Source organism: Anastrepha obliqua, chromosome 2 (genome assembly GCF_027943255.1).
Source record: "Anastrepha obliqua isolate idAnaObli1 chromosome 2, idAnaObli1_1.0, whole genome shotgun sequence".
In the NCBI taxonomy this organism is placed as follows: Eukaryota; Metazoa; Arthropoda; class Insecta; order Diptera; family Tephritidae; genus Anastrepha; species Anastrepha obliqua.
The window spans coordinates 108,066,014-108,090,872 of record NC_072893.1 but is presented as its reverse complement, the minus strand read 5'-3'; the positions used below and the strand labels follow the sequence as shown (position 1 = coordinate 108,090,872).

Here is a 24,859-nt window from a genome sequence, read left to right as displayed (position 1 = left end):
CCTTGATAACATCTTCATCGACATCACTTGGCCGACCTGAACGTGGCTCATCTTTAAGTGGAAAATCTCCAGAACGGAATTTGATAAACCAATTGCGACACTGTCTTTCTTTTAAGACTTCATCACCATACAAATCACGCAACTTTTTAGCAACCTTCTCTGCGCATTTTCCTTTATGGAAATAATAAAGTAAAATATGACGAAAATGCTCTTTTGCGGGCTCCATATTAAAATTGACGCCAAACAAACAAATATAAACAAAAAAATTACGCCCACTTTTTTTTCTAAAGCAAGTTAAAAGTGACAGCTAATTACTGTCAAAAGAGAAAATTAAAGTAAATAGTCAAAAGCTGTTCAAAACAATTATCAACGCTGTCTATATGTAAAATCGGCAATTACTTTCCGGACAACCAAATAAATCATTATCTATTAGGTCCGAGACGGAATTGCTGCGGGACAGCGGGTAAAGAGCTGGCGGGTGGTGATTAGCAGATCCACTTCCGTCGGAAAATTCAGTCGGGTAAACACAATTGCGACGGAACGGTTACGAGCTAACATTTTGTGGTTACAATAAAATGAATTTTGTAGTGAAATGCTTTCACTTGCTATATTTGTACTCTGTATGGCGAAACAACAACCTGAGTTCCAGTTTGAAGGTTAAGTTCTTCAAGCCGAATGTACGAGGGCGGATCAATAAGTTCGTGACTTTTTGTATTTCTGATCTCTTTACTGAAAAAGAAATACTGCTCCTGTCAAAATTTGAACGTGCTGCGCCAGTTAGTTTGTGTTTTACAGCTACCTTTATCAGACTACCCAGTAATTCACAGTCGACCACAAACGCAATCGTGTAACAACTTCACAGGAAGGTTTGGCGTTGTTTAATCGCAATATGGAGGAGTTTTTGCACCGTTTTGTAACCGTGGACGAAACATGGATCCATCACCACACACCTGAGACCAAACAACAGTCGAAACAGTGGGTTTTTAAGGGTGAATCGGCTTAATAAGCACACGAAATTCAGTTTTTTCCATTTCCCCTTAAATTACGATTACAATACAGATACTCTAAACTTCATCGAATCTCCGTGCCAAATGGATCTCCCGTTCACACAAATATCAGATGACGAAGTTACTAAAGAAGTTTCCCGACTGAATAACTGTAAAAGTCCTGGATATGACTGTATTGATAGTAGAGTTGTGAAGGCTTTACCACAAAATGCTATAAAGTTACTCACACAAATATATAATGATATCTTGAATGTAAATCATTACCCCACACAGTGGAAGTGTGCTGTCGTAGTAATGGTCCCAAAACCAAACAAACCTGAAAATAACGTCAAGTCCTACCGCCCCATTAGTTTGCTCCTAACATTCTCGAAGATATTCGAAAGAATATTTTTGAAAAGAATGTTACCTGTAATTGAGGATCAAAATATCATTCCTGAACATCAGTTTGGGTTTAGAGTTGGGCATGGCACACCAAAACAATGCCAAAGAATTGTGAATGTTATTACAGATGCGATTGAAAGAAAAGAATACTGTTCTGCAACCTTTCTTGACGTACAACAAGCATTCGACAGAGTTTGGCATATGGGACTACTCTTTAAAATTAAAAAACTTTTACCAGCACATTCTTACTTAGTGCTTAAATCTTATCTAAGCGACAGGCACTTTTATGTAAAGCACCAAGATGCGTCATCTGAAATATATAGTATCAACGCAGGTGTGCCTCAAGGTAGCGTTTTAGGCCGTCTTGTATACGATATTTACTTACGACATGCCGACAACAGAAAAGGTAGAAGTGGTGACTTTTGCTGATGATACAGCCTTCATCGCATCTAGTGAGTCCCCTGCAGAGGCCTCCTCCCTGCTACAAAATCACTTACACACTTTGGAAACTTGGCTCAATAAATGGAAAATTAATATTAACCATGAAAAGTATATTCATGTTACATTTACACTAAGAAGAGAACAATGTCCTCCAGTGTATTTAAATGGTCATCAAATTCCTACTAGCGACACAGTCAAGTACTTGGGAATGCATCTTGATCGACGCCTCACATGGAAAAATCATATTAAAGCTAAGCATCAACAGCTTACAAATAAAACCAAAAGAATGTACTGGCTACTTGGTGGCAAATCTCAACTTAGTCTAGAAAACAAGGTTAGATTGTATAAAGCTATATTGAAGCCTATATGGACCTACAGTATACAGCTTTGGGGAACTGCTAGTAAGTCCAATGTGGAGATTTTGCAACGCTACCAGTCAAAGACCTTACAAACACTTGTTAATGCACCTTGGTTTATCACAAACGAAGCCATACACATGGATCTAAGTATTCCATGTGTTAAGAGAGAAATCTCAGTATATTCTAACAGATACATTGAACGATTGTCAAATCATGTAAACACAAATGCTATTTGCTTGTTGGACACAACCAATGAAATTAGACGATTAAAGCGCAATCATGTCTTAGACTTGCCATTCCCTTAAATTTGTCAATTTAATAATAATAAAAAAAAAATCGAGTAAAAATTAAATCTAATAACATAAAATATGCATAAGAATTGTAAAAAGAAAAAATTCTATAGTTTTCTATGTAGTTTTGCACCAGTGTAAATACTATGCTGTCATTAGGTAATAAGATCTCTTTTGCTGAATATCTGTATTCTAAGATAGATTGCAAATAAAGAATTTCAATTTAAAACAAAAAGTAGTATTTAAAATAAACTCACGTTCAAGACAGGAAATTCTATGATATGTTAAATAGAATGACGCCTGTTTAGACATCCAACCTATGAACGCGGGCATTACCCAAGGCAGTGTCTTAGGACCAAAGTTGTAGCTCTTATAACGGCTGATCTACCCGTTCGGAAGTCAGAAAATAGCATAATTGCAACATTTGCGGCACAGTCGTAATGCTATCTCATAAAGTTACAAAACTCGCAAAACAAAATATACAAAAGGAGTTAGATATGAGCTTGAAGGCATTGACCCTTCAATATCATTCTCATTCCATCTCTTGGTAAAATATTTTATGGAAGCAATTTAAAATAAAATAAAAACATTTAAAAAATATATACTGTGAGCCTCAAAATAAAGTGTGCAAAGCATTTTGTTATAATATGGATCTGAAATAAAATCTTTTATAACAAAATAATATATTTTAATTTCATGTTTTTTAAATTAGTATTTGATTCTCTACTTAATACTAGAAAACAACAAAAAAATTAATTACAACAACAAAAGTTTTAAAACAAAAACAAAATTTAGTGCATATTTTACGCGTCAAAATAAAGTGTACAGAGATATATTTTACAAAAATGATATCGATTTAGTATTTTGTGGATTTCCCTTTTGCTTTGATAACGGAAGACAGTCTTCGGGGCATCTACTGAACTAGTTTTTTTGTCACGTCAGATGAAATTTTATCCCACTCTTCCTTTATAACGAGTTTCAGCATGTCCATATTGGTGATTGTCCTTTTCCGGATTCGGCGGTCTAAATGCTCCCACAAATGTTCAATAGGATTTTAGTCCGGTGACTGTGGAGGATGATCCAATGTCTAAGGAGTACGATAAATCAGCCATTTTGAATGTAGTTTACATTGATCTCAAGTAATTCTGAAATCGGGAAATCCCCTAATTATAAAATAGGCATTTTATTCGTAATTGCATGTAAGGAGTAAAATATTTCAGTCGCGGTTTTGGTGTTGCAAAGAGTGTTTCCGTCTTATGTTTTGTGGAGAGAGCTCTTTATCGTTGGTTTATCCGAATGCGAGATAAAAACTGGCCAGTAAGTGCTCTAATGTTGACAGAAAAGGCAAAAACACTGCATGCAAAATTTAAAGAAAATGAAGCAAACTTCTTCGTAGTGATGGATGACTCCAAGGATTCAAGAAGAGATACGGTGTTCGTCTTCTTAAAATATCAGGCGAAAAACTGTCTTTGCAACCTCCGCTAGTGAATCCGTTGAAAGAAGAACTTAAAGCTAAAATGGCCTAATTGCAGTTGTGCAACGATCAGTTATACAATGCTGATGAGTCGGGGTTATTGTGGAGGCTTTTGCCAGAGAAAACGTACGCGTCAAGTTTGGAGAAGAGAGCCCCAAAGGTAAAGGCCGAGAAACAGCAAATCACGTTTTATGCTGTTCAAACGCCACTGGATCCCACAAGCTTGAGCTTTTGGTAATTGGAAAGGCGAAGAATCCACGCTGCTTTAAAAACTTTCAGTGTCCCACCGACTATAAGAGCTCGAAATCCGCCTGGATGACGTCGGCTATTTTCAAGCAATGGTTTCATGAGTCACTTGTTCCACAGAGGAATATTCCTTTTAAGTTTTGTCCGTTTTTAAGGTCAACTGGTTGTTTTTTATGGCTACATCGTTTTTACAGGAGAAAGCCTTACCAATTAAAGCTTTCCTCCTAATCGACAACGCTCCTTCTCACCCATATGAAGCTGAACTGACAACGGAAAATGGGCAAATTTCGGCAATGTTTATGCCACCAAACGTTAGTCCCCTCATTCAACCTATGGATCAGAATGCAATAAAAATCACTAAGTTGCATTACAGAAACAGCCTTCTAGCTTCAATAGCAGCGAAAAAGTCTGATTTGCTCGAGCCGTTGAAAAAAATTAACTTAAAAACAGCTATAAATCTTTTAGATGCGGCTTGGATTCGCGTTGGTGAAGCAACATTAGCTAAATGCTGGAACAGTATTTTAAATTTTGCGATAAACAATGATGATCCCGAAGATAATGTTCCGTTGGCGGTTTTAAAAGAAAAATGGGAAGTTGAACTTCGCACCTTGATGAGCAACACCGTCGATCTCCTTAGTATCATATTTTAAATCCTGAGGTTTGTTCGTGTTCGCAGATATGCTCAAAGATATGTATGTGGGTTATTGAAAAAACTTTTTTTATTAAAAATTTCAGATTGAATTCACGTTGCCAGCCATTCACGAATGGAACGAAGATATCGAGGAGGGCAATGCAGCCGACTGAAGCAGTTGAAATTTTCAACAAGGCGTTAATATGGGCTGGTTATGAAGACGTCGATCAAAATGATATGAGTGTGCTAAGACGGTTAAGGGAGAAAGCTGTGCTTCAAGTTTTAGAAAAACAGAAGATACAAAAAAAGATGACTGATTTTTTAAATAAAACCATCGTATGACTTAATTTTCAATTAATATGTAACGAAAATAAGAATAAAATGTGAATTTAAATGTGAAAAAATATATTTACTTAGTCTTTTTGGGCATTCCAAAACGTGAACACTTTTGTTAACGTGAATTGCCTTGGTTTGAATTAGTTCACGTTATCGAGCGTGCGCTGTATTATGTTGCAGCAACTGGGAAACGACCAATTGCAACCAGCCAGCAAAAAATCATATGCCAATGTTGGCTCAGCGACTAAGTAAAAAAGGCAAATTGCCACAAGAGTGCGACCCAGCATCAATGCATCCACAAAGATTAACTAATTGTGCGGTTTATGGCACGATGGCATCCAAATGAGCAAAAATACACCCTTACCGTTTATTATCTTCCTATAGTTGAACACCAACCGCGGGCATAAAAAAATCAAATGATAGAAAAATAGTTTCTAATAACTTTCGCCCCACACCTGACAAAGGGCCAACTTTTAACCGTATTTCAGTCATGAAAAGATTTCTCATAAAAACCATCTCCCATTCCGAGGACTGACTGTACAGACTGTAAGGCCCTTCCTTCACCTGTTGAACGATATCAATACATACACTGCAAGTAAAGAGAAAAAGTTCGCTCTAAAAACCCAACAAAGATGTATACGATAAATTGCTTTATTATTACAATAGTTTGTGTGTCCATAAATCGATTTTTATTGCTTTATTTCTGTTTTGAATTGTTGCTAACCTATTATCGAAATTCCACAATTTTTCATTATCTGCAATTGTTATCAATAAAAGTCAGGTGCTATGGCCAGAACTTTCATTCCGAGTGACGCCTACTGAAGTCTTCGAACAGCTTGGGAAAGAGCGAGCGAGAGAGAGAGAGTGGGTGAGGAGGTAAAAGATGGGTTTTATGAGTTAGTGTGTGTGTTTATTTACTTTATCGGTGGGCTCGATGCTAATGCGGAATAGTCTGCCACTTCTTGGCTGATTAACGCCAACTGTAGTCCCCCAGATTATCACCGCATGATAGTAAGTCATGCGGACTATCAATCAGACTGTGAATAGCGCAACCTGCTATTGAGAATTTCATTGTATCGTATTGGCGAGGGAGACAATAAAGGAACCCTTATTAATAACATAGACAAAAATATGTTAGTAAACATTATTAACACTATTTGTGCATGTATCTTTTGCCTTACAGAGCCAATATCCAAATTTTCCATCGAAAATATAATTCGGCACTAATCTTGTGTACATATTTTTGTATGTGGGATGTGGGTATTCAATTTCAATGAAATTTTCCATGCTTGAAGTATAGCTCATTTATTTGTTTCATTATCAATACATATATACATATATACATACATATGTCCAACAAAGTGAGCAAGCAGATTATCAGTTCATTGTGGGGCAGACAATGTGGTAAAAAAAAAACAAAAAAAATACAAACATATGGAAAAAAAATTCGCACTTACGTCCCACACTGGGGATTTAGCGGAAAAAAGTCAAATTTGCAACATACCACCTACGCAATGTTTAATGGTATTTCTAAATTCCAGAATAGAACCAACAATAAAATCAAAAAGAATTACTAAACTCCGACTTACAGTTTTTTTTTTTATAGATATGTCAAAAGTATAATTTTTTTATAGTATTGAACTGACTAAGAAAAAACTTCAAAGCCCAAGGTGCTTTTTTTTTCCTTTTGCTTGAGCCGACTTCCAATTTTTTATTTTTCATTTAGGGTACGATATTTTTATATATTTTAGCCGGAAGAACAAAGGCTGTGAAGCATTTGATTATCTATTTATAATTAATTTTACGAAAAAAAAAAAAAAAAAAATCATATTCCTTCATATTCTTGGATCTGCAAGTTGAGCTACATTTACCTACGGTTAGAAACTAGTATCAACGTGTTTCTTAATAGCGTCTCTTTCAGTTTTAATCAATTGCAGGTGCCACCAGGCGCCACTGATTATTTTTTGGCAATGATAATAACTAAACGCTTTCTTGTTTTGACATTTTGACATTTTGAGGGTAATTCAGAATTATGAACTTACAAGTATCCTGTGCGTAAATATTTGCTGGCTTATATTAATAATAATAAAAAAAAAAAAAAAAAAAAAAAAAAAAAAAAAAAAAAAAAAAAAAAAAATGTATCAATTTTAAAAAACAATTTTTTTTTTTAAATTTAAAAAAAAATAGTTTTTAAACATGTTCTTTTCATACACAAATATATACAACTTCGTTAGTAGTAAAAATGTAAATATTTTTTGGGATGTATACTTTTTTCCGCATCTCTGTACAAAAATCCCCAGTGTGCGTCCCTTGTTAGAAGTTTGGTAAAGCTTCTGCTTCCATTCGTGGTGTGTATCTTGACGCTGTCATACAAATGGAGAGTCCTACAGTTGTATGCCACCTTCAAACGGTTGATGTATTTTATGATAATTTTTTCATGGCAGAATTACCTCGGGAGGTTCTCCATTGCCTGCCATGAAGCAACCGCTTAAAAAAACGTTTTGGACTTTAAATGGCCGCGTTTGAGATCGAATCCAAAAAATACTATATGTGCCGTTTAGAGGCCTCATATCCGCTCTCGCTACCGCGTTTTGCGTTCCCTGCTACACCACTCATCTGTTCAAGTTCAGAGCGGTAGCGACAGTCAAAATGAAAACTAGAAATTAGCGGAGCAATTTCCCTCACTGGTCGGCTGTTGATTACCTGTTTTGTGTCTTTTACAGAAATGATCAGAGTTGTGCTAAGAGGTTGGATTTTTCGGTTACTATTGGATCAGTGCTATTGGCATTCGTAGCCAATATGAGTGGATATTGTTGATCGCGAGCCATCTTTAAAAATTTAATAAGTCAAATCTTAAAACTAGGGGTATCTATATCAGCGAATATTGTTAGTCCCATGATTTCGGGATATCGCCGGTATCCTGATATATATACATATATCTTCCAAAATTCAGTCTAATACTAAACCTAGTGATACCGATATCAGTGGGTATTGTTAATCCCGGGATGTCGGGATATTCTCGCGACCCCGATATTTTTTCATTCTTGAAGTTTCAAAAAGTATTTTATAAAAACGGCCGCCGTAGCCGAATGAGTTGGTGCGTGACTACGACTCGAAAGTGCGTAGGTTCGAATCTCCGTGCATGAGACCCCTAAATGATTTTTTTTCTATTATAATAGCGGTCGCCTCTTGGCACACAATGGCAAACCTCCGAGTATATTTTTCCCTTGCAAAAGCTTCTCAGAAAAAATATCTGGTGTTCGGCGTTGGCTTAAAACTGTAGGACCCTCCATTTGTGGAACAACATCAACAACATCAAGACGCACTCCAGAAAGCAAAAGAGGGTAGAGTTTGCATGGACATAGGTACCTCTGTGTTCACCGATGGATCCAAAACGGCATCTGGAGTTGATGCGCGGGTTTTCTCTAAATCAGCCAATATTTCAGTTTCCCTTAAACTGCCGAAAACTAGTAGAGTTTTTCAAGCAGAGGTCTTTGCGATCCTGCAGGCATACCAAAAGCTTAGGGATCGCTGTTGAGAGGGAGACATAAATATTTTTTACCGATAGTCAACCTGAGACCACGGCCCTGTCGTCGCCATGCTGTAGCTCTTTTCAGGTCAACTCCTGTGTTGAGGAGATCAAACACCTCGAGCGTGCAGGAAACATTTATCTTATCTGGGTTCCAGGGCATAGGAACATAGAGAGAAATGAAATTTCCGATGTGCTTGACAGGAAAGGATCGCCAGAACCAGTTTTAGTTGTGCCCATCTCAGACATCGGTGCCCACTTGACCGTTGTTAAAGGGGAACTGCACAATTTATTTCTTCAAACAGCGCACACAGATGGAGTTCTATTTTATCGTGTGCTATCTCAAAAACAGTACGACAGAAGCAGGTCGCTTAAAGTGCTGGGGATCCCCCGCCATTCAATTTCCAAACACTTAGCGGTGGCCACCGGTCACCGGGTGATCGGAATTCATGCGAGGAAGTTTGGACTCCCGTACAACTCCCATTGCAGAAGCTGCAGAGAAGGAGACTGTTGAACACTTTCTTTGCAAAGGTCCGGGTCTGGCGACTAGGCGTTTGAGGTTCCTTAGTGTGTCTTTTCTGGATAACCTGGTGCAGTTATCCATCCTAGATTCCTCTTCCCTCCTCCACTACATCATCAGTACTGGATGGGTATAGATAGATTTTCTTCCTTTAAGTTTTGAAATTTTTTGCAGGTAGTGGTCTGCATTAGGTTATCAAAACGGCACTCCAGTGCTACTTGTAGTGTACTCCTGGTACTCTTGATATCTAACCTACCTACCCACATGAAGCAAATATAACTCGCTGAAAATTTTTTTTTTTTTACTAACACCAGTAATAAGAATCTGAAAATTCGGAAAATAATGGTTTACTGATTCTTAAATTTTAACTTAAAAACAAATATTATCCCGGGAATCAGAAAAATTACTTTCGATAGTGCAATAAGTATATAGCGGGTTTACACGAGACATTCGTAGTTCAAACCCAGCAAAGACCTGTTAAGCGCAGATCTTCTCAGTCCGATGCAACTACTACATTTTCAGGATGAACAGACGCTGTAACTCCAATTTTAGTAACTATTTGCTTACGCATTGCATGGAAGTGCGGATGGATTTTTTCGGTATTTTGATAATTTTTTTTTTTTGGTTTTGTTGTTTTGTTTATTTGTTTTAATTAAATTTTTTTTTTATATACAATAATATGCTCATTTTTTGCGCCGCTATAGTGAGCTAACTCTTCACTGATTTCAAGAAAAATTTTACCTTCTCGTGCATTAAATACTAAAATTAAACAATAAAAAATAGTTTTTGTTTTTTAAGTTTGGATCTTTATTGAATACTTTACTTGTAACAACTAACTAATAAAATAATTATAAAGCATATTTTACTGTCTCATTTGATTAAAATTTTAAAAAAACATTTCTTATAAAATTATAGAATTTACTTACCTTATAGGATAATATTACGAAACGATCGACCAAAATATTTATACTTAATTTGTTTGATATTAAAACAGAATTTCTATAGGGGAATTTTCAAATTTTGTTTTGAGTTCCTTTTCCAATTCCAAATTCCAAAAAATTTACTATCTACATATGCCGCCTTTCCTCATTTAACATGACTGGTCGAAAACGGTTTACCAGCGTCAATAAAAAATGTAATACCTATGGCAGAAAATGCCTTAGGTATTGGCTTCTAGGGAAGACACATTCAATTTGCATCAGTATTTATTTTGATCTTGAATATGTATTTTTTTTAAGTTGATATCAACTCCGAGAAATATATCTAAGGGGATTTGTGTGTTGTTGTTGTAGCAGTTTATAAAACCCTATCAAGTACGGTGGAGTCATCAGTCGTCGTCGTCTATCTTATGTAATGGTAGACCCAAGAAGAAGACTGCTTCGATATGGAGCGAACATAGGGGAAGGGATGTCACATGAGTAGGTTGTGGTGGGTGTTAGTGTCTCTATATTCAGGACATAGTTTAAGAGTATGCTCGAGTCAAATCTTTATAGGTAAAAGTTCAACCTGCTACAGTATCCAGCACGTAAGTGGATTAACGCGGGTCTCACGGGGTAGCTGAAGCTCTTGGTCTGCTATAGTTAGTTGGTGATTGGACTACGATAACAGCTTTCGACAAGCGAGAGTTCATGAAGGTGGTGAAGGTGGTGAAGGAGGCTCGATGGATGTTGTTGATGGCCGGCCTATATGCTATAGGGTTCAGTGGTTTTTATTCAAATGTCTGAAGCGCCTAGGAGGTGACACAGCCTCCATCAAGTGAGACCCACGGGTGAGAGTGTTACCCACAACTCCTTAACAAGAAACATACACACCTCACTGTGAAGATGTCGACTTCAGGAGACATCCAGTCGCTGTCTTGAGTGTCCTAGTTCCCGGCGCCAGACCCGAAGAGAGGGGGGGGGGGGGGGGGGGGGGGGGGGGCCATCGGGTACTTTTTCCCCCGGGCCCGGAGTTTTCAGAGGGGCCCGGAATCGAGGCTCACTATAACATAATATGCATTTTGATAAATAAAAAAAATTTGAAGGGGCCCGCATCTCAAGTTTCCCCCGGGGCCCGAATACTCTCTCCACGGCCCTGCCCGGCGCCCAAATGCGCGTTGCATAATTTAAAATCGGCCAACCTCGTTGTCGTTTCGAATCGTAGTAGCGATCATGTTTTTATGAGCTGAGAAGGAGAACAAACAATCGAAGGTTATATTAAATATATTAGCTTTTGATTGTTTACAAACCAGATTTACTTCCAGTTGTAGTTTGTGTTTCCTAGCTCAGGTTGTTGCAAGGCTCGCCACGGATTTAGTGAAAGAAGGTGCTAAGCTCTTCGTAGTGAAGAAGCGAGAAAGATCAGAAGAATAGCCAACTACTTGGGAACACAAGTCATCAATGTAACTGCTGAGCAGTAATACCGATCAAACGTCAGTCTAAGAGATCAGGGAGCTATGTGTCTCGATTTTTTACAATATAAGAATATACATTTTGTTTTTTCCAAAATATATGCTGAATACATGAACATATTAAGAATTACTGCAGAAGAAGAATCCCGTCAGAGTCTGCTGACTATCACTTCAGCAGTACTTCTTAAAAATATGGTATATGGGGAATATTTTACGCTGTTACAACAACAGAAACGATGATGAGTGGTATATATTAGGAGGGCCATAACCCGTTATCAATCGACTGAAGTCCAGCGGCGAGAGGCAGCAACTGCTTGTAATGTTGTGCTGATTGATGATGAGATGATTTCTCCAACCCAAAAGAATTTAGGTGTTCTTTAGCTTCCTGTAGTCAGCAGTTGTACATGCAACGTTACAAGGTCCGAAGGGGTAATAATGTATTGAACGATGAGTTAAAACCTTCTTAATATTTGCGTCTCAGCTCTTGCTTCAAGTTTAGTTTTAGTTAGTTCTCACTGCAGTAACACTTGTGAAGAGCACAGGACGCAAAAGATCTGAGAGGTCGATACAATCATAGAAATAATGACACTTCTGAGGATTTTGCGGCGGTGTATTCCTGTTGCCTGCGGTCTTGTTCAAATGATACGCAGTGTTTCTTCAACTACTTAAATATATATCGGGTGTTGTTTTAGCTGCATGAGAACTATCGATATCGATAACTCTAGTTTGACAGCTGAGAATTGCAATTGCATTGTGTAGACATTTCTGTCCAGTAAAGTATGGCAACTCATTATTAATCGTTTAACGCCAGAACAACGCTTCCAAGTTCAACTTGTAGAAATTTACTTAAAAAAAAATAGTATTAATAAATCTGTTCGCGAAGTTCATAGAACGAATTGTTGAAAGAAGACGCCAAAAAAATGTCGATTCGAGGTCCAAATTTTGGCGAAGTTCATAGAACACTGGCGGCATCACCGGTCCTTATTTATTTCGAAATGAGGAAGGAGCTACCGTAACGCGGAATGGCGAGTGCTATCGGGCCATACTGACCGAGTTTATGTTTCCAAAAATTAATTAGCTAAACATCACCGACATTTGATTCCAACAAGACGGGGTATCTCGCCATATAGCGCGTTTAAAATTCGATTTGTTGCAATATTCAAGCCGCTATTGACGCCATACGGACAGATTTAGTCAAAAATTGGACTGATCGAATGGAATATGCAACTCGCAGCCGCGACGAACATATATCGGATATCATATTCAAAAAATAAATGCCTTGAAATTATCTACCAGATTGTTATAACAACAAAAAAAACCCTTGCCATAAAAAACTTTACAATAAAAAAAGTTCATGGCAACAATATTTTTGTTTTGTATTATCATTTTAAGTTTACAAGCGCTTAACAAACAGCCAATATATATCATTTAGAAATCTCAAGCTCCTAAAAAGCACCCGATACATTATATAAAATTTTCAGTTCTCAAGCTTTAAAAAAACATCCGATATCTACCACTTAACGTTCTGAAGCTCTTGAAAAACACCCGATATATATCATTTTAAGTTTTCAAGCTTTTAAAAAAAACCTGATATATATCATTTAAAGTTCTGAAGTTCTTAAAAAACACCCGATATATATCATTTAAAGTTGTGAAGTTCTTAAAAAAACATCCACACATACATATCATTTTAAGATCTCAAGCTCTTAAAAAACACCCGATATCTACCATTTAAAGTTCTCAAGCTCTTACAAAAACACCTGATATAGATCATTTAAAGTTCGCAAGCACTTAAAAAACATCCGATACATATATACCATATAATTTTAAGTTTTCATGCTCTTAAAAACACCCGATACATATCATTTAATGTTCTCAAGCTTTAAAAAATACCCGATATATATTATTTAAATCTCTCAAGCTCTTAAAAAACACCCGATATATACAATTTTAAGTTTTCAAGCTATTAAAAAAACACCCGATATATATTATTTAAAGTTCTCAAGCTCTTAAAAAGCCCCCGATATATATCATTTAATGTGCTCAAGCTCTTAAAAAACACCCGATATAATCATTTTAAGTTCTCAAGCTCTTAAAAAAAACACCCGATATATATGATTTTTAGTTCATCATTTTGAGTTCTCACCCGATATAATTAGAGTTATCTTTAACATCGCTTTGCATTTTTCCCTTATTTTTGTAATTGAAAGCGGTCGCCCATTGGAAGAAGCAAATCAACTTAAGGGGTTATATACCTTGTGGTCCGGTGAAATTAGCGAAAGTTGGGTTTTTTTTTAAAGATATGTAGCAATAATTTTATTGTATAAAAGTTTTTATTATTGGATATTACTATGTTTAAAGAAAAAAAAAGGCTTTGTTTGTGTAAAAATATTTAAAAATGGCGGAGTTATGGCGTTTTCCCCCAAGACCCTTTTTTGGAAGAGGCTTGCGGTGGACGCGATTCAAGTCCACCAAGTCAACTGAAATCAAAAAATCGAAAAGATTTCATTAGTATAGGGTTATATCTTCTTAGTGAACGATCAATATATTAAATATTTTGATTTTTGTGAAAATAGGAACATGTTTTTAAAAAACTCCACTTCTACAGTCCTAAAATTGGCATTAAAAAATTCATATCTGCAAAATAAAAATTTATACATAAAAAGTTGATCGTTCACTAAGAGGCGACATCAATTACGAACAATTTAAAAAAAAAATTATAAAAATCGGTTGAATACTTTTTTTGCAATCGCGTCCACCGCAAAAGCATTTTTGGAAAAACACGTTTTTGAGATAATCGCGTTTAAAGTTTCAAGCGCCGCATGAGGCCGTACGCTCAGGACGTGACGACGCACAATTTAAAACGCTGTAACTTTCGATCTATTGCTCAGATCTCTATGAAATTTTTGGAAAATGTTCTCAAGGGATTGTACTTTACGATAAAGAAATAAAATTTATTTTGATTTTTTTGAAAAACACAAGGTATATAACCCCTTAAGCTAACTTTTAAATATCAGACTAACTTTTAGATGGACAACATTTCAGGTGAGGGGTAAATAAATAAAACCATAAACGGTGTGTTGTGTCTTAATCATTTGATAGTTTATTTGGGATTCAGTACATGAAGCTTTGAGTTTATTTAATGACAAAAAGTATACTTACAAAGTTAATTTAAGTTTGTATTAGTTTACAACAATAAATTTTATGAAGGGTATGTTTGTGTTCGTAGTGTTCGGTTGCTTGCTACTAAACAGTTTCAGCCTAAAGTCTTCTTACCTCTGCAAATATTATTTAATTAAAGTAGAATAAAATTGTAATAGCTTTAATAAAATAACAAGCATTAACAAAATAGCTGTTATGGAAAATATATTTAAAACAGTAAACAAACTAATGTGTTTTACAATCATTTTAGTACATACATTTAAGTTTACGACTAACAGATCTTCTTAGTTTTAACGCTTCACGTAAATATATTGAATACGATAATATATTTTAAAATATGTGTGCATGTGTTTGTGTGAGTGTGTGTGTTATTTTTATTTTTTTTATTTTTATATATTTTTTGCTTTTTAAATAGCTCGTAAAGTAGACGAAAAACATCCTTTCACAAATGCATACTACGACATACATAAGTACATATCAATAGAAATATTGGCATTTAGCTAAAATTATTACAAAATCGAGTCCAGTCATATCCAAGTTGCAAATAGTAAACTTTCGTGTCATAAACTTTTTAGAACATTCGACATCCCTACTAAGTTGTGTTAAAAAAGTACCTATGCAAATTCACCATCAACTATCATTTACATTTCAATCAAAATCATCACTTAATTTCAGTTCGAGTGCTATGCATATTTATGTGTTATGTATATGCTTCCTTACGCTCAGTTTAATCTTATAACGTATTGAACCTTTGAAGGTGTGCTAGCAGTCCTCTCTTTAGTGGTGCGCCGGGTTGCCGTCAGAGGTGGGCGTTGTTGTTCGGGGCCGCATCGTTCGAGCCCACAACTACACCCTCCGTGACCACCGCCAATCCATTGCCCACAGCTCTGGTACTGCCATTTGCCGTGGTGACATCGTCACCTACAATCAAAACCTTACCCACGCCATCGGGTGCCACCAATTCACCACTCAATCCGTCCATACCTAAGGACACATCGCCGGGTATCTTCGGTTTTGGACGATGTGTATCGACCGCGTCGATGGGCAGCTTAATATGCTCCACCTTACAGCCATAAGCTACCGGTGTCAACTTGATAACCGTATGCAATGGCACAAATAGGTATGGCAACTCATCGGCAGACTTGTCGAGGAAGTAGGCAAACAAGCAGCGCAACACAGCTTGATGTGACACTACCAACACATTACCTTGACGTTCCAATTCCATTATGACCGGCTCGAGACGTGCTACCAAATCCTCATAACTCTCGCCGCGTGGATAACGATATGCAAATTTGTTGATATCGCGCGCTTTGAACTCCTCGGGGAATTTCTCTTTTATCTGCTCATAGCTCATCTCCTCGCAATGACCAGCATCAATTTCATTGAGCGCCTTCCAACGTTCCTGTGGTGCTTTCACATCCGCTACCGTTTGTATGGCACGCTTCATCCATGAAGTCCACACACGCAGCCCATCAATATGCTGCTGCTCGATGTATGAGGACAATGCCGCGGCGTAGTGCCGTCCTCGTTCACTCAGATTTGAATCGCCACCAATCAATCCCTTAAGATTATGTTCACTTTCGCCATGACGCGTCAAATAAATAGTACGAGGTGTTATGTGCGTGTTCATTAAGTAGTAGACGATACGCGATTCTACATGCCCCTCGTTGTTGTACACTACGGTTTTCTTGCCGGCGTTATAGATTTTCATAAAACTTAGATGGGATTCTGTCTCCTCGTCAATCGGTTGGTAGCGTTCCTCGTAGTGTTCGATGCGCTGCAGGAAGTCCCGCACCACAAGTTCCGTATTCATATTGATATAGTCGGGTGAGCTCACCTTTACCTCCTTAATATTTTGTTCAATAATGCTAGGATCGTCACAAATCGATTCGACAAAGAACAAACGGAAGTTGTGCTGCTTCACTACAGTATCGTAGATCAGCTGCCGACGATCGCTTGTCGAGTTTGTCGCATCAAAAACTGCGACACTACCCAAGCCGCTCAACAGCCATTCACAGGAATCGTGAAGTGCCTGATTTGCACAGCGCGCCCGTATTGCCATGGCAGCCTCGTTGTCGGCACGGAAAAACTCATGCGACTTGTAGGCGGTGGTCGCACAACGACGATATTCACCCAAATTGAAAACGCGCGTCGCTATGCCTATCCAGTTTAGGTAGCGTGCCAATTTCTTCGATATAAAGGTTTTACCGCGTGCCGGTAAACCCACCATGGCGATGACGTGCGGTGTAGTCACATCGGTTATGGCGCGTTCACCACGCACCGGAAAGGGTTTAGTCATCACCGTTTCGGACGTGGGCGGCAGTAGTTTACGCAACTCGTCAGACATGACGCTCGGACAAACATGCAGTTCGTTCTCGATGGCAAGATCGGCCGTTTTCTTAAGTTGATTGAGCGAGGTGGTACGCACGCGGAGCGAGGGTGACGTGTTGAAAGGCATATCCATTATGCTAGTGGCGGTCACAGAGCGTACAAGGGACTGTTGCTTGATTGCAGCGGCAACGGCGGATGCTGTGGAGGAGAGCAGTAGGGAATTTATGAGGGTCAATTGGGTTTGTGTCTCTTGATTCTTGAATTTTTCAATGGACGATTTGGGAAAGGAAGGTGAAGTGGAGTTCGATGAACGAGGTGACGATGAAGCTAACGACGACGATGACGATGATGATGACGATGAAAATGAATCGATTATGGATGGTGGTGGTGTTGGTGGCGGAGTTGGTGAAGTCACCAATACCGGTTGTAGCGTTTGTTGGTCTTCAATGCGAGTTTCAGCGCTAGATTGGCTGTAAGATGGCGAAAATGATGTTGTCAGTGCATTTGGCGACGATGTGTATGTAGTGGATGAAAGTGGCGCTGTCGCCGTAGTCGTCGTTGACGAAACGGATGAGTTTAATGAAGCCAGCGCGTTGAATGAAGTAATCGCTACTGGCGTGGATGATGATGAATATGAAGATGATGATGATGGTGATGTTGATGATGATGATGACGCGACTACATTGATACGTTCAATATTATTCATAAGTAATCCTTTTTTACATAAACTTAGGCAATAAAATTCAGAAAATATTGATTTATTTTTAAAACACTAGCTAGCTGCAGTCGTCTATAACGCTACGACAATTTTAATTGTGGAATTTCAAGTCTGTAAAGACCAACGAGACAGCTTTTTCTCAAGCTTTTTCAATATCAATCAACGAAGTTGTATTTCGTTTCAAGCGAAGTTGTTGGACGTTGTGGTGAATTATTAAAGTTGCTCAGCCCAGTGAGTAAAGCACAAATTTAACTACACCCTGCCTGTCTGCCTGCCTGCCTGCGGGCCTCTTGGCCAGGCCTATTGTAGTGCAGCCGCGAAGCGCTTTCGTTGTTGAAAGGAAGTTGTTATGATCAAAATTTTCTGTACAAAATTTTCACTGCTTTCGTTTCGTTTCGAGTTCAGTTTGGTAAGACTTTTTTCTTGTGTGATTTGCTTGCTGCAAATAAAATTCAGAACAAAAAGAAAATTCTTTTTAAACACCACAAAATTCACATATACAACGCCAGAAGGTAAAGAATGAGAGTATTCGTATATTTCCAATTAAAAGTTCTGCTACACAATACGAATACAATCGATTTTTTTTCTTTGTCGATTATTAAGGAATGAAATCGAAAGTGAGATTTGACTAATTCTTAATTTTTTTTAAATATAGGATTAAATAAAGAAGTAAGTTGAGAGAATTGAGAAACTAGAAAAGCATCAAATAAATCTGAAATAAAAAACAGAAAGCAGAGTACAAATATTAGTTATTTAGATTTTTTGTTTTATATTCACGCCAAACTATAATAGAAGTAGGGTAAAACGACCGTAATGTAGTGTGAACTGCTGCAACAACAACAAAAACCGTAGCGTCTGTCCTCACGTTTATTGAAAAATATCGAATAATTTTATGAAGTCGCACTTAAAACTTTAGCACAAACTATTTTTTTAAGCCCCTTGCTACCTTGATTAGTTATGTCTGATTTCCTTCGCTCCTTCTGTGAAGTACTGAAACTATCCTCGTCAATTGTCTCAAACCGCCACCTGCCCCCTGCGCCCGTAATGTCCGATTTCCTTCTCTGCATAATTACAACGAATTCGGGTACTTGCCAAGCGTAACTTTGTAAAAACGAAACCTTGAATAGAACTTTCAAAAAGACCGTGTAAAACAGTTTACCGGTTAGCCAAGCCATTTTATACAATTTTTACATGCCCATATGGCCTGATAGCTTATCAACTAAACAAGCTAAGGTCGGAAAAAAGTCAAACCTAATCAATAGTCTATGCTAAAAAGCGCATCGAAGGAAAGACTTATTAATTCTGGGGTCACTAATAAATACAGCGATTTTGCGAAAATTAGCGAACGAAGTAAACAGTGAGAGAAGCATTGACGTAGGAGTTAGCAAAGGTTAAAAAGCATTTTCCAAGTAGTCTAGGCAAACTACGTTATATAAATGCCGTTGACTTTCATGTTGTGCGAAAGCGATGGATTCACTTATGAATAGTCGATTCATGCCGATAAGAATGCACAGAGCGAGCGAAAATAAAAGCCAGTAACAGTTAGTTTTTGCAAGATCATTCACGCACCAAATGCAGAAATTATTTTTTATGAAATGTGGCCTAAAACTTTACGAATGCAAAACCTACTACACAAAACTAGTTACAGTTGCGAAAAATGGCATCATTAGTAGCAGAACGTGCAGATGAAATATAAATATTCAAATGCCACACACAAACACACAAACTTTAGCCATATGGCATTCACAAGGATCTGTTTATTTGGTTTAAACGAGTATGCACCACCATTTCTTTCATTTTATATTTTCACAAATTAAGAAGAAAACCAAAGAACGTACAATTCTCACAATTCTTTTCTATGAGAATAGTCCAACAAATGAACCGACTTGACTATCGAGGAACGAAGAACACGTGTTGTCTGTGAAATGTTTATTTGCACACTGTCTTTAGTTTCAGCAATAAAAACTATTCTATTCCACTACACAGCAACAAAACCAAAATGCGCACAAATCGTTTTTGCAATAAAATTCACTGTGAGAAATTGTGAAGTAGATTTGAATTAAATAAATATTTTATGGAAATAAAAAGAAAATATATAAAAATAAAAAAAAACAATTAAATAAAAATAAACTATATACATATATGAAAACTATAAAAGGGTAATTTAAACTAAAAAAACAAAACGATTAAAAGAAAAAAAACAAAAACAATTAAAAAACCAAAATATTTAAAACCGAAAAATATCAAAAAACAAAATAAAAAAAAATGTATTTAAAAAAATTTATATAATATTAAAAAATTAAAAAAAAAACATATTCTATATGAAAAAAATTTAAAAAATAATTACATAGGAAAAAAATTAAAAAAAATAGTATACATTAAAAAAAATAATTATATAAAAAAAATAATTATACAAATATTAAATACATTAATATAAATTTAAAAAAAAAATAGCATATATAAAAAAAATAAAAAATAGTATACAGTAGGTTCTGTTTTTATGCGGCTTTTTTTATGCGGTTTTGAAATAGTGCGGTTTTTTTTTTAAATTACAAAATGCATGTCGACCTATCGGGAATTGTACATATAAACAAGATTCTAAACCAGCTAAGCAAAAACTCATCACAGATTACATCAGAAATGCTAACCCTACAAGTATGGAACCGCCTGCATCACCATCTAGATCAGACGTGCAAATTTCCTAAAGTGACGAAAGTGATTTTACGCCAAATCCTAAACGAACGCGCAACATGTGAGTATTGTCTGATTCTATTTCTGACTTAAATTTATTTTTCGATTCTGACGTTTCTTAAATAAAGATATAATTTTCAAAAATACAATATTTTGTTTATGCGATTTTATTTAATTATTTCAGATTCATGCGGTCTATGGAACGTATCTATAGTTTTACTATAGAACTAGTAGCTTTTTTTATGCTGTTTTTTTTATGCTGTTTCTTGGGGAACGTATCTACCGCATAAAAACAGAACCTACTGTACATAAAATAATTATATATTTAAAAAAATATATATTATACAAAAAATATTACATACATAAAAATATTAAAAAAAAATTGTATACAATATGTTCAAAAAATTAAAACAAAAAAAGTATTTAAAGAATTAAAAGAAATATAAACAAAATTAAAAACAAAAATAAAGACAAATATAATATAATTTTAAGAAATTGAAACACTTTGAAAAAAAAAAAAAAAAATTAAATTTTTGTGAGGGTTCAACAATAATTTTGAGCAATTGGCTGTGCCTGGTCGGAATAAAGAAAATAAAATTACAAAACACAGTTTCAATAAATATAAATAATTTAAAAAAATTTACACACTACATTATTTAAAATTTGACGGCCAAAAACAAAATAAATTATTTTAAATAAAATAAATAAATTTAATAGTATTTTTTATTATTATTATTATTAAATAATTATTTATTTTATTTAACAATAATATTTTTTTTTTACATTTTATTTTTATATTTTTTTTATTTTTGTCTTCAAATAAAATATAAAAAATGTATATTTTATTAATTTTTTATCCTATTAAATAAAGTATAAAAAATATTAAATAGTTTGAAAGAATTAGAAAACGACATGTTTATTTTGGGTGAAAACCAAGGAATACATGTGGCGGCATATGACATAATTGTAAACAGCATTTCAGCGCGAATACGGAATATACTTTATGGAGTACTTTGTTTACTTTGCAAAAACTAGTATTAAAAAAAAAATAATAATTGGAACAAACACTTCTGTTAGGCGTTTGGCAGAGCTCTTCCTATTTGTGACGTGCGTTTGGATGTTGTTCCACAAATAGAGCGACCTACAGTTTTAAGCCGACTCCGAACGCTAACTGGTTTTTATGAGGAGTTTTTTCATGGAAGAAATGCACTCAGAGTTTGCCATTGCCTCCCCTTTTGGTGTTTCATGGAGATTCAAAGCTTCGCACTCCGAATGGTAATCGCGCACCAACCATACAGCTACGGTGCCCGCCCATAAAAAATAGTTTTCGGTTCAACAAAAAAACATGATTTAAATAAAAAACATCATTAAAAAATTACTTTTCTGTTTTAACAAAGAAAGTTTCAACAAATGCCAAAAAACAAGTGTAGAGGCTCTTTCAAAACTGTCAGTAATCCAAGCTGTTCAGAAGTGGAGTAGGTGCGCGATCTGCTGACAAATCCAAAAGAGGTTCCGTGTAATACTTGACAGCAGATGTTCCAAACGAGTCACTAGTTAAAAACGTGTTTTGGAGATTTTGACTTCGCAACACCAGACACGCGAAAAATTATGCACTTCATATGAAGTGAAAAACGTGAAATGAAAAATAATTCATTACAGACTCGTTTGTTCGACGAACGGGTTCGCTTTTCATGAAACAACATGAAAAAACAAACATCCGAGTCTATACTCGTACTAGCTATCGTGCGAAGCCGGCATAAAACTTGAGGGATCACCCATTTGTAAGAGAACAGCTTGGCGACTTAGAGTTGAAGCTCGGGCCGAAATCGTCATCGTATTTTTATAAATATTAAATATAAATGACTTTTGCACTCAATATTTATCAATTAAACCTAACAGGTCGCCAAGCAACAACAATTATTTTAAAAATGAATATAATAATATATTTATTCAAGTGTATCAGACACGAAAAAAATATTTTATTATTTTATTAGTAAGTTCCATGTATGTATGTATGTATGCAGAAGATTTAGCGAAACATTAAACAGTTTGAGAATTAAAAATAATCACGTATGTTACACTCAACTGGCATACTTTCAAACGAAACACATAACATACGTACATATGTATGTATGTATGTACTTATTACTATCAGCTGAGGGTACAATTACATGCTATAAACAACTAAAACGACACTACTTATATATCGCATGATAGAAATATTGTATGATGAGCATGAAATCTTGTAACGAGTAGGGTAATCTGACAATAAATTCACTTATATACATACATACATATATATGTGTCTAAGAATAGAATTTTCTACTATCATGCCACATATACCCTGCGCTAACTGATCGATTAACGACAAAAATAAATTTTTTATATATTGAAATATGCGCATATTTCTATCACACAAGTAAGAAGAAGAGAGAAGAGTTTGTTAATTCTAAGCCACCCTAAGAAGTTATTAATATAGAAATGCTCAGTGAAAGTAGCCTTTATACAAAAAATATACTTTAGGACGCCACTGTAGACACATTTCCAAATGCTAAGCATTTAACCGGCAGAAAGAGGTGTTAGTGATCACCGTAAATAACTTAAATAGCTGAGCTAGATAGCTTTTGGTTTATAGATTTTATTGAAAAACAAACAAAAAAGTTAATAAATAAGTAAATTTAATTAGTGGCCCAATGCATTTATGCGCAACTCAAAGAAGACTCCCAAAGAAGGCTTCAGCATCAAAAATGTTTCTCACAGCGGTCGAACCTTAACAACAGGCAATGGAAATTCTGAGAGCATATTTATTCTTTATACAAAAATCATTGACCAGACGCATTTAAAGAACGCCAAGATTTTTTTCTTTTTTTTCATTCAGATGTGAGTTACAGGGTGTTAGCAATGGAAGTCAAAAAAGAGAAAATTTGGTACATTTTACAGTATTTCTTTAATAAAAGCGAAAATGCACGCCAGGCCGCAATTGTGAATGGTGTTTATGTTGCCGTAGCATCGCCTAGGAGCTAAAGATGCACCATAAAACAGTTTTAAACCACTTCCGCAAAAATAATGGATTTCTTTTTCCCCAAAGTAATATTAATATATAAACAAGTCTAATGCGAGTTTATTACTGCTTTCAATGCAATGTGTCAAAATTTGTGGGAAAAGTGAGAGCAAAATAGTTTAATGAATGAAAGATAATTCGAGTTACATCAGCTAATCACCAAATCCCAAACAGAGTTGTGTTGCTAAAACTTTTTGTCATTTTTTTTTATATTTTTATTTTTTTATTTTACCCGTTAATGTAAATTGTATGAAAACTAACCATAAATGATCTATGTTTATTTCAGTTTATGGCTGTCATATATAAATAACGTGATCTGCACAGCATATCGATCGAGCTAAGCGAACTAAGTGTTTTCCTAAGCTAATAAAAATGCCGCTAAATGTAAAGATGCCTTAAGCTAAGCGACCAAATTTGTTCAACTGGCATTCCTTGAGTTGCTTTGTATTATTGATAAAAAAAAACATCTCCTCTGTAAAGAACCTAAAAATATAATTTTTTTTAAAATTGAGACTAAAGCGGCTAAATGTAAATTCGCCGTAAGCTAAGCAACCTAAATTTCTTCGTATATCATTCCTTGAATTTATTTGAGCTATTGATAAAAAAAATACAGCTACACTGTATAGAACCTAAAAACATATTTTTTTTTGTAATAAATTAAGACAAATGCCGCAAAATGTAAATTCGCCTTAAGCTAAGCAACCTAAATGCCGCTAAATGTAAATTCGCCTTAAGTTGAAACCTAAATCTCTTCGTATGTCATTCTTGAATTTCGTAGAGCTAATGATAAAAAACAAAATAAGAACCCAAAAATAATTTTTTTTTACAATAAATTAAGACAAATGCCGCTAAATGTAAATTCGCCTTAAGCTAAGCAACCTAAATTTCTTCGTATATCATTCCTTGAATTTATTTGAGCTATTGATAAAAACAAAATACAGCTACACTGTAAAGAACCTAAAAACATATTTTTTTTGTAATAAATTAAGACAAATGCCGCAAAATGTAAATTCGCCTTAAGCTAAGCAACCTAAATTTATTCAATTTCCATTTATAAAAAAAATACATCTACACTGTAAAGAACCTAAAAATATATTTTTTTAAATTAAAACAAATGCGCCTAAATGTGAACTCGCCTTAAGCTAAGCGACCAAATTTGTTTCGTATGCTCTTAATTAAGAGTTTATTTGAGCTACTAATAAAACAAGTGTCATATGCACAGCGAAGAACGTAAATATTAAATATGTTTTCAAATATTGATAAAAAACTTATTTTTTGCTTCGTCTTAAATGC

General features: G+C 35.5%; 2 protein-coding genes and 1 pseudogene across 7 annotated transcripts in view; 1 reads left to right on the top strand and 2 right to left on the bottom strand.

Annotated features, from left to right (window-relative positions):
• Nucleotides 1-24,859, bottom strand: part of LOC129239540 (uncharacterized) — a 67,903-nt gene that overhangs the window by 42,231 nt on the left and 813 nt on the right. The gene's annotated exons all lie outside the window — the stretch shown is intronic.
• Nucleotides 1,777-5,002, top strand: LOC129238329 (jerky protein homolog-like; annotated as a pseudogene).
• Nucleotides 14,682-24,859, bottom strand: part of LOC129239541 (6-phosphofructo-2-kinase/fructose-2,6-bisphosphatase 1) — a 71,873-nt gene continuing 61,695 nt past the window's right edge. For 2 of the 6 annotated variants that reach the window (XM_054875096.1, XM_054875095.1), the window contains exon 2: nucleotides 14,682-18,253. In XM_054875096.1, the coding sequence (XP_054731071.1) occupies nucleotides 15,565-17,802 (2,238 nt within the window). In that variant the 5' untranslated portion in view covers nucleotides 17,803-18,253 and the 3' untranslated portion in view covers nucleotides 14,682-15,564. Of the gene's footprint in view, nucleotides 18,254-18,760; nucleotides 18,973-19,652; nucleotides 19,761-24,859 lie in introns of those variants that run through there. The other 4 variants (XM_054875100.1, XM_054875097.1, XM_054875099.1 and 1 more) reach the window with 4 other exon arrangements.